The 19,592-nt window shown below is 43.2% G+C and overlaps 1 protein-coding gene across 4 annotated transcripts in view; it reads right to left on the reverse strand.

Moving 5' to 3' along the window:
* The window catches only part of TMCC2 (transmembrane and coiled-coil domain family 2), a 145,752-nt gene extending 137,084 nt beyond the window's left edge, over positions 1–8,668 (reverse strand). For 3 of the 4 annotated variants that reach the window (XM_053246987.1, XM_053246985.1, XM_053246990.1), the window contains exons 1-2: positions 8,509–8,668; positions 7,944–8,165 (exon numbers count right to left, since the gene is read on the reverse strand). In XM_053246987.1, coding sequence (XP_053102962.1) covers positions 7,944–8,132 — 189 coding nt within the window. In that variant the 5' untranslated portion in view covers positions 8,133–8,165; positions 8,509–8,668. The remainder of the gene's footprint in view (positions 1–7,943; positions 8,166–8,508) is intronic. The other variant, XM_053246986.1, reaches the window with a different exon arrangement.
* Between the last annotated feature and the right edge of the window lie 10,924 nt (positions 8,669–19,592).

Genomic DNA, 19,592 nt, shown 5'->3' on the forward strand with positions numbered 1-19,592 from the left:
GCTGAGAGAGAAGTGACTGGCCCAGAGTCACCCAGCTAGTTTTATGGCTGAATGGGGATTTGAACTCTGGTCTCCCCGGTCCTAGTCCAGCACTCTAACCACTACACCACGCTGGCTCTCTTAAATTAAATCTTAAATTAATGGGTGTGATATTGTTGATACAGTGCTGAATATAAAGGATCTATGACTGTGCATGAAGGTCCAGATTCAATTCTCAGTATTGCCAGTTAAGGGAACACTCTGGACTGGAGTAAAAGACCTGTTAACAATCAGAGTTGCTAGGGTAGGTTTAATAATTTGAAAGCAGTCTGACTCAAGATTGTTTAACATGTAAAATTTGTAAGCAGCAACCCGATAAGCAAGTGGGATTGTACTTTCACTTTCTGCCACAAGTTGTAGTATGCAAGAAGAGAACTTCTACCCATAAGATACAAATGTGATGAGAACTCACACCTCCCCATGGGTGAATTAGGAGGACAGCAAGCAGAACATTTGCAAGGGTCCCAAAGGCCCACTTCCCAACAAGGAGTAGTAAATTGGTGCAAGAAAATGTGTTTAATACAAACTCAACACATTTCGACTGAGATATGCTCTTCACCAGAGGAAAATAAGAAATATTTATAGAACACTGTTATTCCTTAAATCTTTGATGAGGACTACACAACTTAAAACACTTCGGGATTTTGTAATAAACACACACACACCCGCTTTTTTTGCTCTTTTTAGTGCTGTCTTGTTTATCTTCTGCTTCGTCTCTGCAACATACAAACACCATATTTGCACAATGGGGTGTCAAGAAAGGCTGATGACAGTCTGAGAGTTTTCAGGTTGTACAGCCTAATCTTTTTTGCAAAATAGGAGGGCCCAATGAAGTTGCCTTGTCCAAAGTGCCGCCCCCACCCCACTGAAGCCAGCATTAAGGAAATTCATAGGTTCCCATTGAACCTATGATATTACTGTTTGAGCTGGAAAGTAGAAACATGGGTCCATTCATGCATTTGCCCCAAAAGTTGTAATATACAGAGTGATCTTTTTTGCTAGCATTATTCAGATCTTCCATGCATAGAACTCCTCACAAGTACAAACAAGGCTAGTGGGATTTTAATGAACTCTGCAAAGTGATTCAAAGATAGGGCAAAGAGTTCAAATATATGACATCAATTTGAATGCGTAAGTTGCATGGAACAACATTCATCCTTCTCAACACAGCCCAAGGCAATGCTCCATCTCTAAGCACCAACTAAATAATGGTGAAGTTTGTCCAGTGACAGTGGTTTCAAAAGTGCCTTACATTAGGTCAGAGGGCTAATGCATCTTTTTGAAAGCAGTTCAGTCTGGTCATTTATGTTTTTAGCTCATTCTCTGTGGCTTCATTCATTGCTCTTTACAGGGAAACAGTGACAGGTGCATGACAGATATGTATAAATCTACCATACACAATATACGATTGCTTTTTAAAAGTCAGTTTTACATTTGATGAGTTCCATCTTGCTCCTTGAAAACATACATAATAAAGCAAAGAACCCAGCTGAAGAGGCAAACACAATGTGAGGTGGCAAGATTCAAGCTTGTCTGTGCAAGGCATCAGGGTTCTTGAAACTATACCCAGGTCCCTTATTCTCTGTGCCACCATAGCAGTTTGTCAGAAAAGGGAATAACTAGCCTGCTTTCTACTGAGCTTAGGCATCACCAATGCCGCAGGCCAAGAGACAACACCATAACTACGAATTCAGCAGCAGTCAGGTGAAACCAAGGGGCCAGTAGGTTTCCATCTGGCCCTATAAAACCTCAGACTGGGGACAAACCTGTAATCTTAAAAACATGTTTGAATCAAGACAAACCTGCTCAGAAACTATGCCTGCCTACTCACCATTTTCTCTGCCCAACAATCTGAAAGCCATGACTCTTATGTGGAAACCCTAATTCCAGGTGTAGAATCATAGAATTTTAGTGTTTGAAGAGACCTTGGTAGTCTTCTGGTCCAACCCTCTGCTACAGTATCCCTGACAGATGGCTGTTCGGCCTCTGTCTGAAAATCTCCAGTGAAGGAAAGCCCACCCCTGCATGAACAACATATTTATATGCCACTTTTCAACAAAAATTTCCAAAGCGGGTTACAGAGAGAACAAACAAGATGTCCCCAAAGGGCTGACCTGTCCCCAAAGGGCTCACAATCTAACAAGAAACATAAGATAGACACCGGCGACAATCACTGGAGATACTGTGCTGGGCGAGGATAGGGCCAGTTACTCTCCCCCTGCTAAGTGTTTAAAAGGTGCCTCTTTGCCCAGCTAGCAGGGGTTAGCCTGACACAGGACGTTCTACTACCAAACAGATCGTGCAGTTAAGAAACTTTTCCTAACTTCTAGTTTAAATCTGCTTACTTGTTATTTCAACCCACTGGTTCTAGTCCAGCCTTCAGGAGCAAAAACGATTCTGCTCCTATGTGATAGCCCTTCAGATACTTAAAAGATAGCTATCATATCCCCCCTTCTTTTCTCCAAACTAAATATATCCAGCCCCTTCAACAGTTACTCATACAATTCAGTTTCCGGGCCCCTCACCAACTTAGTGGCGCTCCTCTAAAATCATTCCACTTTATCCACGTTTTTCTTAAAATGTGGTGCCAAGAACGGGCACAGTATTCCAAATGAGGTCTGACTGGTGCAGAATAGAGTGAAATAATTACTCCTTGTGATCTGGACAATCTGCGATCGCCTTCGGACATAACGCCAAACCAGAAGCAACCATGCCAGAGGCAGTGTTCTTTCTAACAGGGATTCCAAGATGTTGTTGACTACAACTCCCAGAATCCTCAGCTGCCATGGAGATTATAATTGGAGATTATGGGAGTTGTAGTCAACAACATCTTGGAATCCCTGTTAGAGAGAACACTGGCCAGAGGTTAAAGTTTGTGGTCATCCAAATGCGTGAACCTGCAGTTTCTTCACCCAAGTGACCCGAGGTTTTCGACCTCAAACCATAATCTGAACCTTCCGTTCCACTTGAGTTTTGCTGCTGAAACCTCAGGCCCAGAAGCGGCTTTGTGTCATCCTGATTCTGCCACTGTGTAAAACTGGAGTTGAGGGTAGCAAGCTCCTCCCTCTCTCCTTCTCGATTGGCTGCCACAGCTTTCCTTCATGTGAAGGAGGAAGCCCATGCAGCCAGTTCCTCCCTCCTTGCAGTCTCCCAGACTGCAGATCGGTATTGTCTGGAAGTGTGGCAGGGGGAACGGGGGCAAATGATTTTATTTATTTGATTTCTATACTGCCCTTCCAAAAGTGGCTTAGAGCGGTTTACATTAAAGTAATGGTTAACATCAAAATAACAGTTTGCCATTATGTGCAAAGTTGGCCTGCCTCTGTTAATGCAGCCTAAGATTGTATTAGCTATTCTAGCAGAATTGTGAGAACTGAGAACATCCTACATGAGCTCAGAGGCACTTTCTTATTTATTATTACTTTGTTTACTTCAGTGCTAATCCCTGGCAATTAAAAAATAATCTCTGGGGGAACACAGCTGGACTCTTTGTATTTCACTTTCCAACTAGTGTAAACTCTGCTCCTACCTAGGGGGTCAAAGTCAGAAGGTGATGCTGGGGAGTGCCTGCTCCACCCTTTGGCCTATGGGGTGCCACAAGGATCTATTCTGTCACCCATGCTGTTTAACATTTACATGAAGCCTCTGGGAGAGGTCATCTGTAGGTGTGGGCTGCGGTGCCATCAATATGCTGATGATACCCAGCTCTACCTATCTTTTAAATCAGCAGACACCAGGGAGGCAGTGGATGCTCTAAACTGGGGCTTGGAGGCTGTTCTGGACCAGATGGGGGCAAACAAGTTGAAACTTAATCCAGATAAGACGGAAGTGCTCTGAGTTGGTAGAACTGATCATTTATCATATTTTTATACTACCTGATATGTCCATCTCAGATCTGATCATCCGAGTAATGAGGTAAATCTGGTCTTGGACGGGGTCACACTCACTCTGTAAGACAAAGTCTGCAGCTTGTGGGTGCTTCTGGACCCAACACTGTCCTTGGAGGAGCAGGTGGCGGAGGTGTGCATAAGCACCTTTTACCAATGATGGTTGGTACGCCAGTTACAACCCTACTTGGAGAGTCGGACCTGACCTCAGTCACTAACATCCAGATTGGACTACTGCAATGCGCTCTATGTGGGGCTACCCTTGAATACTGTTCAGAAGCTTCAGCTGGTTCAGAATGCTGTCGCAAGGATGCTCATGGGTGCAAGTCGCTTCACGGGTATTAAACCCATCCTGTGTCAGCTTCATTGTCCACCAGTCCATTTCCGGGCTAGATTCAAGGTGCTGGTATTGACTTTTAAAGCCCTGCATGGCTTTTGGGCCAGGGTACCTGTCAGACTGCATTCGCCCATATGAATTTGTTAGGGCCCTCCGCTCATCATCTCAGGCTCTGCTCATGACCCCGCCACTAACAGAAATCCAGTTGGCAGGAACTAGAGACAGGGCCTTTTCGGTTATGGCCCCTCGGCTTTGGAACGCCCTCCCTAAAGAGCTTTGCCCTACTCACTCCCTCAGTATTTTTTAAAAAACATCTTAAAATGCACCTTTTAAAAAAGACTTTTAATGCTCCTTTTTTTTTGTTATATCTGGTAGGTTCTTTAGCTTTTTATAGTTTTCAGTTTTTAGCTTTCAAAATAACCTTTAATTTGAACCTAATAATGATTGTGCTTTTTAATCTGACAACTTTTTTGTTTAATTTAGTTAATTTTATTACTTTTATTGTATCTTGTGTCTATCTTATTGTTGTGAGCTGCCCCGAGCAGTAGTGCACTGAAGGGGCGGGGTATAAATATTTTAAATAAATAAATAAACTGGTGCAGTTCTTCTGAAGACAGTGAGTTACAGCCATATGCACTTCTTGCTTCTCTGAATTAGTATTCCCAGCTATAACATGGAGACCACAGATGCTCATATATTTTTGCAAAGCATAGCTAAAATACACATACGCACAAACAATGTTAATTGCTAATTGTTGTTACTAACCATTGTGTGGTTGACAACAGACAAAAACATTAGCCTGTAATGGGTTTTTCAAAAATCCCGACTGTGGTCAGTACTTTATTCCTTTTTAGGAGAAAGATAATAAAGCATTAGCATTCTATCTTCCTACCAGTCACAATTTGCTTAGTATTCCAGTTTTAAAAGGCTATATTTTTAGTGCACCATTATAAACTGAATATGACTCCCTGAATGTTATCAATGCTATTCACTTCTCTTTTGTTCCCAGAAGCAAGAAAAGGTCTGCAGTGAAACTTTATTAAGTAGCTTTTTCTGCAATGGTGTGTGTGTGTATGCACGTGTGGGGAATTGAGATATGTGTGTGTCTGTATGTATGTACACACACACACACCCCTCAATTATAGCACCTGTTCATGTGCAGTGCTTGTAAAACCACACAGAAAAGCAAAATGGGGGAATGAGATGAAAACATTTTATATAGTAACATTTCTGATTGAAAATGTGCCTAATCCTATCAGAGGAGATGAACATTCCTTACTGATCTTCTTAGTGATTGCTGCAATGGGCTACTATGGCATATTCAACAGGTCATGCGCAGGACATAAGCTCTACTTCCAGGCATCCCGACTTTCAGATACAGCCCAGGGTAGCCAATTTGTCTCAATAGTTCTGCAGATTTAATACTAGAAGAGGCATTTACTGGACTGAGGAGCTTGAGAAGAATTACACCGAAATGAAGTACCGTACATTAACTGCAGTTTCCTGTTAAGTGTAACTGAGAACTATTTTGGTTCACTTATTATCTGTGGTTCTTTTTAGAAGATTCTACAATAAAGATATATAGAGCATGAGGCACCAATGGGAACAGTCAATTTTGCATGTCTGTTTTGGTAACCATCTTATCAAGAGGCAGGGCTCAGCCTAAGGCCTGAGTAATGAACCCACTAGGAATGCAGAACTGGAATCGTGAGGGTCTAACCAGCATTGGCTCAGTTATCAGACGCAAGAGAAGAAAACAGTACAAGAAGAGGATGTTAGTAAGAGCTGGGAGGAGAAGTGGTACCAGATGACATAGGAGCTGGGGCAGAAGGAAGCATGAGGTTTCTAAACTGGGAGAATGCAAATAGTTTAGTAAGTTTGTATATTTTGTTCAGTTTGCATCCCACTTTTTGTCTTGCAGGTCTCCAAAGTGGCTAAGAAGGAGATGTGTGCATGGTTCCACAAATACCGCTGTAACCAATTAAGACTGTTTATTCTCCAAGAAGCCCCGGCAGAATTATTTCTTTTAGAATAGCACCAAGAGACTCCAGCTGAGGTCACTGGCAAGTATAAACCCTGAGCAAGAATCAACCCGCAGCCATGACACTTTACTAGTATGCTGACATAAATTATCAGCCTGCAAAATGTTATAGCCCTCCTGTCCATTCCCAGACTTATAAGTCATTTGTGACACATCACCAGCCTGAAAAGGCGGGGGGGGGAGACTTTTTTCTAGTTCATAGAAAGCATTTCCACCTGGCTGAGAAGCTTACTCACTACTGGTGACAGGGCGAATTGATATTTTCAAGCCTGTAACATTAAATATGAAGCTGTCTTATACTGAGTCAGGCCATTTGTCTAACTCAGTATTGTCAAGACTGACTTGTAACAGCTCTTCAGGGTTCCACATGGGGTTTCTCCCCAGCCCTCCCTGAAGATGCCAGGGATTGTACCCAGGACTTTCTGCCCACCCGCCTGCCCCCTCAGCTATGCCCGCAACATTATAGTATTATTATTTCATTAGCCTCTAATACTTTGTCAATGCATTTCAAGACTCTTCACCAAGGAGATTTTTTAAAAAGTCATTCCTGACTCACCATACACCACACACAACGCAAGGAGGCCAGTGAGAATGCTGGGAAACTCTGAGACCCAAGCCAATAAACCATAACTATCCCCAAAGAGTAAGCATTTCATACAACCCTTCATGCAACCCACTGCTATGAACCAGTACTTCACATCATTTATTAATGCCATTTATACTCAGGAATAATGTTTTTTTTGTAATTAATCATAATGTCTTTGGGTAAACCTTACAATCACAACAAATCACATGGCTATAATGTGGGGAAAGAGAAAAAAAAATTAAGCATTTATTCACACCCTGCCATGGACATATGCTGAATGCCATGCTGGGTCACTCCAATGGCCAATTTAGCTTCCATATTCTATCTGTACCAATGCCCAGTATTAGAGGTGTGAGAGGAACCAAGACACAGAGCAATTAAAACAGAATGAGCTATTTCCTGACATTCGTTTCTAGCTTTTAGCAAACCTGACAATGAAGCTAGATTCCTGGACCATCTTGGCTAACAGCCATGAATGGACTCAGTCTTTGAGATGTGTCCAGTTCTTCACTAAACCCACTTGTGTTTATTGTTTTGAGCTTTCACAACATCTCGTGACATACAAGTGGATATAAGTTTCCATTCACTGCAAATAATGGTTGGCCATAGCTATAATGCAGGAAGCACTGGACAAAATTCAGGACCAGCTATGATTGTCAGCTCTCAGCTAAATGCATTCATAACACAAATGGTTGTCTGTAAAGTCATGGAATCTGATCAAATCAAGCCCCTCAAACAAGTCTGTCTATACCAGTGCTAGAATATCAGTAGAAGGGAGTACGGTGAAGGTGGTAAAAGATGGGACATGATGATTGAGTACAAAAAATGTATGGACATAAGAAAACCTAACATCAATAACTTGTCGGATAAGCTAGATAGCACGGGACCATTTAGTATCACCAATATCAACTGGTTGTCCATATGCCTTCAAAAACACAGCCTGTAAATGCAGCACCTACCAAATGTTTGCTGTTGTCAATAATTTCACCTGACAACAAAGCAAAGAAAATTTAAAATTACCTTTTTAAGGGTAGCCACGGCTTAGAAGCTTACCTTTAAATCAGGAGGCTTGCTCCGACTAACAAGATGGTGTGCTGGGTTTGGGTTAGATGCACCCACATCTGACAGGGCAGCAGCTGAATCCCCAGGCTTGACATCCATGGTAGCCAGGATGGGGACATCTTCAGTCCCAACGGAGTCTTCGTCTGGCTGCTGCAGCTCATCTGATTTGCACCTCTTCATGCTGGGTGAGAGGTCAGGCTTTCACTCCTGCGTCTTGAAATAATTGCAGATGGAAAGGGATGGGGGGAGGAGGGAGAGGACCAGAGCAGCTTGATCACCACGGAAGGCAGAAGTTCATTTCACCTGTGAGATGAATGAAGGCAAGCAAGAAGGAAGGCCACAGGGAGGAGCTGGGGAGAAGCCTCCATCCAAACTCATTGCACTGGGAAGCAGGACTGGAACCACCATCTCGCCTCTCCACCCCCCGCCCCCCCTCAAACTTTGGCTGTACGAGTTGCAATGGCCAAAGCTGGCTGGAATGTGATGGGGGGTGCGTGTGCAAATGGCATGCATTACGTTGGATAATGCCCCTTCCCCACCTAAGAAGGCTACTCACTGTTTAGGAAGGGAAAGGAGTGATCCAGGTCTGAGCGCATTGCATGGCTGCAAATTCCCTTGCAATGAGTGCATGACTTCCCCCACCCCTTTTAAAAAAGAATGCTTTGAGCAGCTGCTGTTTCTCCGCTCCCCTACAAACCACCCCCTTTCCGCCGCTCCTGCCGAGGCTCAAGAGCAAATCCCTCAGCCTAACCCACCCACCTACCTAGCCGGCTTGATAGTCGGACTGACAGCCAGACGTAGCCAATCCGAGTTGAAGTCTGATCTGGAGAGCAGGAGGAGGGCGTGCCCGCGAGCATTTGCCAGGTTTGGTTGGCCGGTGGCTCCACGACTCCCCACCTCCGCCTCGCGGCCCGCCTTCCCCCTCCCGCTTCCCAGGAGCTGTCAATAGGGGAATGGTGCTGCACTGTGCTGCGGCTTTGCAATGCAGGCAGCGGCTGGCCTCGCAGCCTTGTGGAGGAGGGGGGCTGTGTTTGCACGGACTCTTCGTGAGTTTGGACCCCTCGCAGGAGCCCGCGCGGCAGTCCTGCTTTTGGGAGTGTGGCTGATGAGATCAGAGAGATGCATCACCGGGAGGAGAGTCGCGCCACCTTTCCTATTGCCATGGGAACTCCTCCTACCAGCTCGCTCTTCACCGAGGGCTGCCCTGTGCCTTCAATTTGTTTGCAGTTTCCCCCAAAGGAATTTGTTGCGGCTTGGCAAACTTGATTTCACTCTTCAGAAAATATAAGGTGTTGTGTTGTGCACACCGAATAGGTCCGGTTCGTCCTCTAAGGACATAGACTCCTTGTTTCTCGGTGGTCGTTGTTTTCCAGGAGAGAGGAGTCTCTTACTAAAACTTGATGCAGAGTCTTGCAAAGGCCTAAATTTCAATCTTTCCCCTCTACTTTGTCTTCTCCTCTTACTAGTGCCACTGTCACTACCACCACCATTTCGGTTTTTATATTTTATTTTAAGCTAGCAATGTGCTAGGCTTTAAAAAAATACAATAAAATAAACACTGCACGGCATAAATCTTAAACTATAACATGTGTAGCCTGCCCTTCTCCCAGGGAATTCGGGGTAATATCGGGTGCGTTTCCCCAGCAAGGGAAATTCTGTGAGGTAAGTTGAGATCCAGTGTTGATTAAAGTGTTGTTGAGTGACTGAGGACCAAGGAGACCTGAGCTCAGATACCCACTCAGCCATTAAACTCTCTAGCTGCATTTGAGCCAGGTGCTCTCCCTCAATTCCAAACCACAGGTCTTTACAACTTAATCTCTATGTAGTGAAACAAATTTTCGCTGCTCTGGAATGCCCCCAGATTCCTAGTTAGAGTATATTCTCACAACTTCTTCAGTACAAACTGGTTGTGAGGGAAGTCTTATCCAGGTCCATTCTCAGCCACTTCAGCTGAGGTCAGCTAATTTACCTGCATCTGCAACCATGTTCAGGATTTGATGGCAAGGCCCAATCCAAGTCCTGTGCATGATGATAGATGCATATAATCAGCTCACTGTGGCTGAAACTGCTGGGAGCCAACAAGAGTATGTTCTTTTCTGCATCAACCAAGTAATCCTGTGAACTTCCCTTCATCAGTAATGCTTCTGCTCAACAATTTAAATAAAGTAAGGCACACTTAAGGATCACTGAAATGCTGAGATGAAGTTATTAACTGTGATTTACATATGCTGTACTTTCTTGGAATTTTATTTGTGTGTTATTGCTTGCTAATACTTATTATTTAACAATACTCATTAGATTATTACTAATACTTATTAGCTGATCTTCAACTAAAGAACAACATATATGAAGTAAAGATAAGAATACACAAAATAAGAATAAATAATTCAAAGCAGCAGAGAAAAATAAATCCCAGCAAAAAAAAAAAGAAACATCAAGCACAAGAACATTAACAAACATATAAAAAACTTTAACAAATGAAAGAAAACAAAAATATGCAAAACTCAGCTTAAGGCTTCACTCTTAAATAAACCTGAGCAAGCCCAAATGGATATAATTGAATGTACTTCTGAGTAAATTTTTTATTTATTATTCTATAATATTTGTATACTGCTTTTCAACAAGAAGTTCACAAAGCATTTTACAGCAGAGAAATAAAAAAAAGGTTTCCTGTCCCAATCTAACAGTAATTAAATAAATAAAGACAAGGATTATGTTGCATAAATTCCAAGTCCACAGTGGCAATAAGTCCTTAAGAAATAACAGGAATGCTGATTTAATACTAAGTCTTTAATATATGTGAGTGTATTTGTGTTGTAACAAAGTTTACCAGTGGACAAATTAAACAGAGACAGCTTAATCATGTCTAATGCAAATAGAAATTAAGGTATCTCAGTTGAAATGGGATAAAAGAATAAATATAGAATGGATAGAATGATTCTCTGAAATATTCTCTACAATTAAGGTATTCCAGTTGAAGTGGGATAAAAGCATAAATATCAGATAGATAGAATAATCCTCCAAAATATTATCTACAATTCTAATTAATGCATTGATAAATATTCTTTTTCAAGTCAGACCAGATTCTGCACTGTTGAGGTGCCCCTATGTGTCACTCACTACAACTTTACCAAATTTGGTTCAAATAAGTTAGGCAGTCTACAAGTTAGCCCATTTGTGCCTCACCTGTTCACGCATGCACCATCTTGAATCAGGGTGGATGACATCAATGAAAACTTTGCCATTGAGGTGTACCTATGTATCCCTACAGCTGCAGCAAATTTGCTCCAAATCAGTTCCCACTTGTGACTCAAATGTTCACATGTCCAACATCTTGAATTGGGGTGGATGACATCATCACAAACTACATCATTGAGGTATCCTCATGTGTTCCTACAACTGTAGCAAATTTTGTTCATAGTGGTTAGGCAGTTCACAAGTTAGCCTCTTCTGCCTCAAACGTTCATGTGTCCGCCATCATGAATTGGGGTAGATGACATAATCATAAACTATGCCATTGAGGTGTCCCTTTATGTCACTCCTACAACTACAAATTTGGTCCAAATTAGTTCGGTGGTCCATAAGTTAGCCTATTTGTGCCTCAAATGTTCATGTGTCCTCCATCTTGAGCTGGGGTGGATGACATCATTACAAATTATGCCCTTGAACATATGTGTCCCTACAGCTGTAGCAAATTTGGTTCAAATCAGTTAGACAGTTCATAAGTTAGCCCAGTTACGTCTCAAACATGTATGCATCCACCATCTTGGATTGGGGTAGATGACATAATCGCAAACCATGCCATTGAGGTGTCCCTGTATGTCCCCACAGCTGTAGCAAATTTGGTTAAAAATTAAAATCCGTCAGACAGTTCCAGGTTAGCCCACTTGCGCATAGGCGTAACTATAGGGGGGCAGGGGGGGCACGTGCCCCAGGCGCCACTTGGCAGGGGGTGCCAAAAAGTGCCCCCGCCGATTTGCCGGAAAATTATTTATTTTATTTTATTTTATTTTATTTTTGCAGAGCAGTCCCCCTCCCCCAGTCCCGGCACCACCCACCCCCATTGGCATTGCTCATCCAGCACTGGGCGCCGCGGCGTCTTCGTAGTCCAAGTCTCTGACTCTCACTCCCCGGTGCGCCCCGGCGCCCCGCCACCAGTTGCGCATGCGTCGAGAGGAGGACACGCACCAGAGCAAACTTCCTGAACAACTCCCTCTTCTGAACAACTTCCTGAACGCCCGAACCAGTTCCCCTTTTTGCTCATTCAAGTCCTTCCTCCCCTATAATCTAACCACGTTTTAACTGAAAAGGTTCAGGGAGGGGGAGATGGGGGGGATGTAGAACCTTGGGTTCCACATCCCCCCATCTCTCCCTTCCTGGACTTTTTCACTATGTAATGCAAGCTAATTTAATTATATGTCATCATCAGAATGGATTAGCTGTTTCAGCCCATCAGGAAAGTCTAAACCTCCACCGATTTAATTAACCAGACTGAAAATCAGATGAACAGAGAATGTTTTAATGAAAGGTGGTATATAAATTTAACAATAAGTAAAACTATCATTAGGAGCAATTAGCGATTACTTAAACATTGGTGCTGCCAAGCAATTTGTAAATAAAACTTGAAGCCCTTTGAAAATAAGCTGGAATTAATTGTAGGTTGGGCAGGGGGTGAAAGTATATACTTCTAAACATTTATTGTTAAATTTATATACCACCTTTCATTAAAAACAACCCCAAAGTGGTTTGGTTTTAGTCATGGATTTTAATTTTAATTGCTCTTTTTGTCAATGTGATGAAGATTAGTTAAATCTGAGTGGTCTTAGGCAACCAATGTTGCATCTGAAATGCCATTTCATGTTTTATTGTCATAAATACTCTCCAACTATTTAAATAGCAAAGGTGTATATTATCGCTTTGTTCAATTGCAGGGAATCTCAAAAAAGCAGGATTTGCAACTAAGGCAGTGCATATCTTCTCTAAAATGGCCCTTTTATAGTTTTTCTAACTTTGAAATTGTAACATAAAACAAAGCATAAATGCATAAATGCTTCCCCCTCCATTTGAAACCTTTTCTGGTGTAAATAGCACGCGGTTTTGGAAAAGGGGAGTCTTTCTTTAACAGTGGGAGAATAAGGAGTCTTTAGCACTATCACCCTAGTCCCTCGAATTACTTTGGAGTCCTTGGTTTTCGTTTTGTTAAAATACAGTCACTCACAAGGGAAAGTCAGGAACAGAACCAGGGCGTGAGGGAGGGGCATCATAATCATAATAATCATCATTGCATCATAATTCTGATGTTTGAGATACAAGCCAACTTCACAGGGTTGTTGTGAGGAAAAACCTAAGTATGTAGTGCATTTTGAAATTTTTGGTAATTTTTGTAATTTTTAAAATTTTTAAAATAAAAGTTTTCTGAAACATGTGTGTCAGTCAGATGTATGTTGGGGAAGCGGCGGGGGGAACGCGGCGGTGGGGCGCAATTTCAGTGCTTGCCCCGGGCGCCATTTTCCCTAGTTACGCCTCTGCACTTGCGCCTCAAATGTTTACGTGTCCACCATCTTGAATCGGGTTGGATGGCATCATCACAAACTACACTGCTGAGGTGTCTTTATGTGTACCTACAACTGTACTCAGTTTGGTTCATATTGGTCCAGTCATTGCGAAGTTGATTCAGGTGCGTTGGGGAGAAACACACAGAATGCTGGGTGATCTCATAAGCTAACTTTCCTTAAGGAAAGTAAGCTAAAAAGCCAAGGATTTTAGGTACATAGTGAAAATACCTAATATAAAAATGTATATTTCAAGTATCTTGAGATCTATGAAAATTATAATTAGCCAGCACTGTTCACCTTTGCATCACAATGTACTCTGAACTGTTTTTAGCCAGATCCTCAGTTTATTTTGAAATGTGACTGAAGCAAAAGTCCCAGTGCCTTTGGCAGCAACTTGATCAGGGAAAAACTAATTAAAGGCTTCATATCATAGTCCTGTGGCCATAATATGAGGTTTCATTGCTTTCAAATAAATTGATTTACTGTGTTCAGGCAGAACTATTTCAACCGACCACAGATGACCTGTTTCATCCAGAGGAAAGAGCTGTGATGAAAATGAACCATGATGGATATGGAAGCTTCTTTCATCTTATTTTAAAGTGTTTCATATTCCTAAGCAATGCAAATAATGTCAGCACAGAGCAGATGTGTTCTAGTAGGTGGTCACAATGGTTGGACTATTTCTGTAAAGAGTTATTTTTATATGGCTCTGATATAGCTTTATGAGCATATTAATTAGTCTGCATGAGGGCTAAAGAATTAACATGCCTGCTGCATTATTCACTTTTAAATGCAAGATATTGAGACAGCAGAATGCTTTAGAGCACCAGAATGATGAAGATAACTTTCAGTGAAAGGGCCTCGAGAACATTTTTAATTAAACTTATCACTGATTGTCTCCACTTGGAGCCCCTCTGAACTGATCTTGTGACATATGCAAAATCCAGAGCAACTGTGCATATTGCCTTCTCCCCCCACCCCCAAAATGATTTGCCTCACCTACATCCAATCCAATTGTCCATACCCTTGATTGCTAATGAGCAGCTACTTTTATACACCATAAGACTGATCTAAAGAGCACCACCCAAAGTTGATTAGATATTATTATCTATCATGGGTATTATGAATATTTTACAGCAATTAAGTAGACAAATCCATACTGTGAAACACAATCTGAAGATTACAGTTAAAAGAAACAAACTGATCTCTGTCTTGAAAGGCTTATAGTATAAGAGTGGAAGCAGGCAATAATTTTCAAAAGAGTGAAGCACAGTTTGAAAGAGGTTTAATTTTCCATGGGTTACATACATAATTCTTCTGCCCTACTGTAATCTCTGATCAAACAATTTTTGCAGGTTTCAGAAGCAAGATAAAAACTTGCAAATCCTCTTTATCCGAAGCAAAAGCAGGATGAATGTACACATAAACAAACCACCAGTGTAAAACTGCCTTCAGTGGTCTGAAAAAATGACTGGCTACCTACGGCCTAAAAAATCAGCTATGTGGAAGGGGTGGCAGAATATGTTATAGTGGGGTTGTTTTGTGGCCCATTACAAGTCTCTTCTCTTCTCCTACCTCAAATGAATTGCTTGACTCCCATTCAGGAGCAATCTGTCTATCACTCAACGGAACAATCTCCCTTACTTCATGCATCTCCCCAACTGACAAGTAAAACCCAACACCTAACGCTTAAATCCTTCTCATTCTCTTCTGATATTCATTTCCTAGTGATGCTCACACTCATAAAAGTATAAGGGGGAAATCTACACAAAAATTGTGTTTTAAAAGTTGATGTTATGTAACATATCTGGGAGCTGATATAATTGTTCCACATTTGCACATATTATACCATTTGCACATACTATACCATAAATCCTGCTCTTTCAGCAACAACAAACTGAGACAATATTGACCACAGTTTAATTAAGTCATGTAATATCATCACTGAAATGGGGTAGGGTGCCTCCTTGTTGGAAGGAGGCAATGTTTAGACCGCTTCTTAAGAAGCCTTTCCTGGACCCCTTAGTGATGGATAATTATAGGCCAGTCTCCAATCTCCCTTGGTTGGACAAGGTGATTGAGGATGGTGGCCAACCAGCTCTGGGTGGTTTTGGAGGAAACTGATTATCTAGTCCCATTTCAAACTGTCTTTAGAGCTGGCTATGGGGTTGAGACAGCCTTGGTTGGCCTGATGGATGACCTTTACCGGGGAATCAACAGAGGGAGTGTGACTCTGTTGGTTCTTTTGGATCTCTTGGCAGCATTTGATACCATCAATGATGGTATCCTTCTGGATCACCAGGGGGAGTTGGGGAAAGGGAGCACTGCTTTGCAGTGGTTCCGCTCCTATATCTCGGGTAGATTCCAGATGGTGGAGCTTGGTGACAGTTGCTCCTCAAAATGGGAGCTGTTATATAGAGTCCCTCAGGGCTCCATTCTGTCACCAATGTTTTTTAATATCTTTGCAGTGGTCATCATATGGTCATATGATGACCACTGGGTGAGGTCATCATGAGGTTTGGTGCTGGGTGTTATCAGTATGCTGATGACACCCAAATCTACTACTCTTTTTCATCTTCATCATCAGAAAATGGCATTCATTTCATTCCCTAAATGCCTGCCTATAGGCAGTAATGGCCTGGATGAGGGATAACAAATTGAAACTGAATCCAAGCAAGCTGGAGGTGCTAATTTTAGGGGCTCAGAATTTGAGGGATGAGTTAGAGCTTCCTGCGCTGGATGGGGTTATACTCCCCCCAAAGGAGCAAATACGTGTAGGCTATAGCCAGGAGTGCATTCTATCAGCTTCGGCTGATTTGACAGCTATGTCCATTCCTTGAAGAGGACAAACTCAAAACAGTGGTGCATCAGCTGGTAACCTCTAGGCTTGACTATTGCAATGCATTCTACATGGGGCTGCCTTTGTACGTAGTTCGGAAACTTGGTTAGTTCAAAATGCAGCAGCTAGATTGGTCTCTGGAGCAACCCAGAGACCATATTATGCCTGTTTTGAAGCAGTTGCACTAGCTGCCGATATGTTTTCGGGCAAAATACAAAGTGTTGGTTATTACATTTGAAGCCCTGAACAGCTTAGGTCTGAGTTATCTTAGAAAGAGCCTTCTTCTGCACAATCCCCACCACACATTAAAGTAATCTGAGGAGGTACATTTTCAGTTACCACCAGCACGTCTGGTGGCAACTCAGAGGCGGGCCTTATCTGTAGCTGCTCCTGAGCTGTGGAATGCACTCCCAGCAGAAATCTGTAGTCTGAGTTCATTGTTGGCCTTCAGGAGAGTCCTTAAGACCTATCTGTTTGGCCTGGCTTCCAGGGTTTTAAATTTGTTTTTAAACTGTAAATGTTTGGCCTGGTTTTCCAGGGTTTTAAAAATGGGTTTAACTGTTTTAATAATGGTTTTATTTTTAATAGTGTTTTTTAATTTTTATTTTAACAATTGATTTTAGTTTTATTTTAATGTAAACCGCCCTGAGCCATTTTTGGAAGGGCGGTATAGAAGTTAAATAAATAAATGCATGTAAGTCCAGCCCACTGCAATCAATCTATCAATGGATTTACAGTGGCTTTTATTTGGACACTAGTCATTAAGCCAGTTTCATTAACGGGCGCTAGAAGAGTGGTGTAGAAATGCTACGTGCGCACGCATGAGGCAAGAGATGAGGCTGATCTTGCTGCCGATGTACGGCGTCCCCCCACTCATGGTGGTGGTGGTGGAGGCGGCGAGGGGGGCCCCGCTCCCAGGCCGCTGCCGCTGCCGCTGCCTCCTCACGTTCTCTCGTGCCTGAGGCGAGTCCGGCCGGCCCGAGTCGCGGACGACGACGACCACAACGCTGTCGCCGCCTCCTGCTACTGCCTCGCCGCCGCCTCTGCCGCTTCCGCTTGGCTGGCCCCGCTGAGGTCCCGCTCTGGCCCCCATGGCCTTCCCGGCTACATCCGCCCCGCTCAGCCCCTCGTTCTCAGCCTTACCCCCTCCAAGGTTTTTTTCTGTGGCAGGCTGCCTGGCCAACTGCTTTTTGTGGCTGGCTGGTCGGCCGCCTGCCCCCGCCCCGAGTTGTGGACGACGGCAACCACAACGCCGTCGCCGCCTCCTGATGCTGCTTTGCCGCCGCCTCCACCACTTCCGCTTGGCTGGCCCCGCTGAGGCCCCCGTGGCTTTCCCGGCTTCAAGCACCCCGCTCAGCCTCTCGTTCTCAGCCTTACCCCCTCCAAGGTTTTTTTCTCTGGCAGGCTGCCTGGCCAACTGCTTTTTCTGGCCAGCTGGCCAGCCGCCTGCCCCCACCCCCTTGCCCTGCCGCCCAGCTGCCGCTGCTTTCTTCACACACACCTGCCACTTTACCTGGCACCACTTCCTTCACCTCCACCCCCACCGCTGCCATTTCGCTTTCCCCGGCACGGCTCTTTCCCCTGTCCATCCATTTCTGCCCGTTCGCTTTCCCCCCGGCAGCTCACTCGTAAACACCCAACATGGCGCCCGGCGCCCACTCCACTTCCCTCTCGCCCCGCCACGCATGTGCAGAAGCCACGCATGCGCAGAACACCCGGCCTCTAGAGACACGGACGCAGATACCCAGACACGGACGCAGGTACCCTAGCCTTTTATTATATAGGATAGGAGATACCTCCATTTTATGAAGTCTTTTTAGACAAAGATAGAATTTCACTAATGTAAGCAATTTTGGCCTTATACAAGCTGTGTTGCTAGATTACATTGTAGAGCCTCTACAAAAATGTTAGTAATACTCTGAACAATAAGAATATGTTTTCTTTGCAAAAGCAAAGAACCAAGTGTCTGAAGAGAGAATGATCATGTTCAGTTCTTGGCAACTTGAAGGTATTACCTGGGATATTTGTGTCAGTTAGCCTAGCTGAAACACAAGGGATTCAGAGGAAACAAAGCATGAATAAGTATTCTTATTTGCCAAGAGAAGTCCCATATCCATTATGGCTGGAAACTATCCCTATTTCAATCAAATGTCTGTTCTACATTGAATATAGTCATAATGAACAAATTTCTATTGGCTTTCCTTGGTATATACAGAGGTGCACCTAGGTAATTTTGGAGCCTGGACCTAAAGTCCTTTGGAGGCCCTGCAAAGTAAGCATCATTATGCTTGGCTAGGCATCCACACCACCTGGGACAGACAAAAGAGGATTTGGGGGCCCCCAGGGGCTGTGGAGGCCCTGAACTTCAGCCCACAAGTCCAGGGGTAAGAGCATCTCTCTGTATATGCTGCAAAAAATGCTTTGTCATAGAGTTTTCCAAGTACATAAGAAGCCTGATGGGTAAGCATAAGGGATGGAAGACTGGAAGAAAATGCAACTATCTGACACTCCCACCCAATTACTAACTTAATTGAAAGCATGTGGACACAAAATACAGTAGCAACATAAGAGCCTGATGACAACACCAGTTATTCTGGAATAACCACCCCTGACCTCACTTCAGCTTCTAGTTTGTTGAAATGTTTATAGAGTGAATCAGAGACTAAAGTGAGCAGAATCAAGTATTGGTCTTATCTAACCTTAATCTAGAATTACCTAACAGCAAGATTATCTCTGATTGGTGGACAGGGGGTATCTACAGTCCATAAAGAAACACAGAGATCTGATAATGAATCTAGGAATTCCATGGCTGTATCGTCAGGGATTGTTGTCCCAAGATGATAACCCTGTAATAAACTCTTGAGATAACCATTGAAACTTGGTTATGCAAATAAAGCTTTCGAGATGAATAAGCAAAGTGCTGAAGAGATCTTGGCTGTGCAAGCAGAGTGCACTGCAAATGTCAGGTGGCAGTTTTCATCATCTTGTATAAAAGGAATGGGGTCCATTTCGAAAATGGGCCTCTAAAATCCAAGGAAGGAGAATGGCAAAAGAAATTGTGTACTCCCTTTGAAGGACTCCCAAATTCAAGCCTGGAACTGTTTCTAAAGTGCTGAATGGATGAACTGCAGGGTCCAGCAAAACATTTTTCAATATAACATTTGGAAAAGAAGCCTTCTCAGGAATTATGTGACACAGAGCTAGGAACCAAGAGGGAGAACACTTATTTAGGCCTTATGGAGCATC

This window comes from Hemicordylus capensis, chromosome 4, assembly GCF_027244095.1.
Source record: "Hemicordylus capensis ecotype Gifberg chromosome 4, rHemCap1.1.pri, whole genome shotgun sequence".
In the NCBI taxonomy this organism is placed as follows: Eukaryota; Metazoa; Chordata; class Lepidosauria; order Squamata; family Cordylidae; genus Hemicordylus; species Hemicordylus capensis.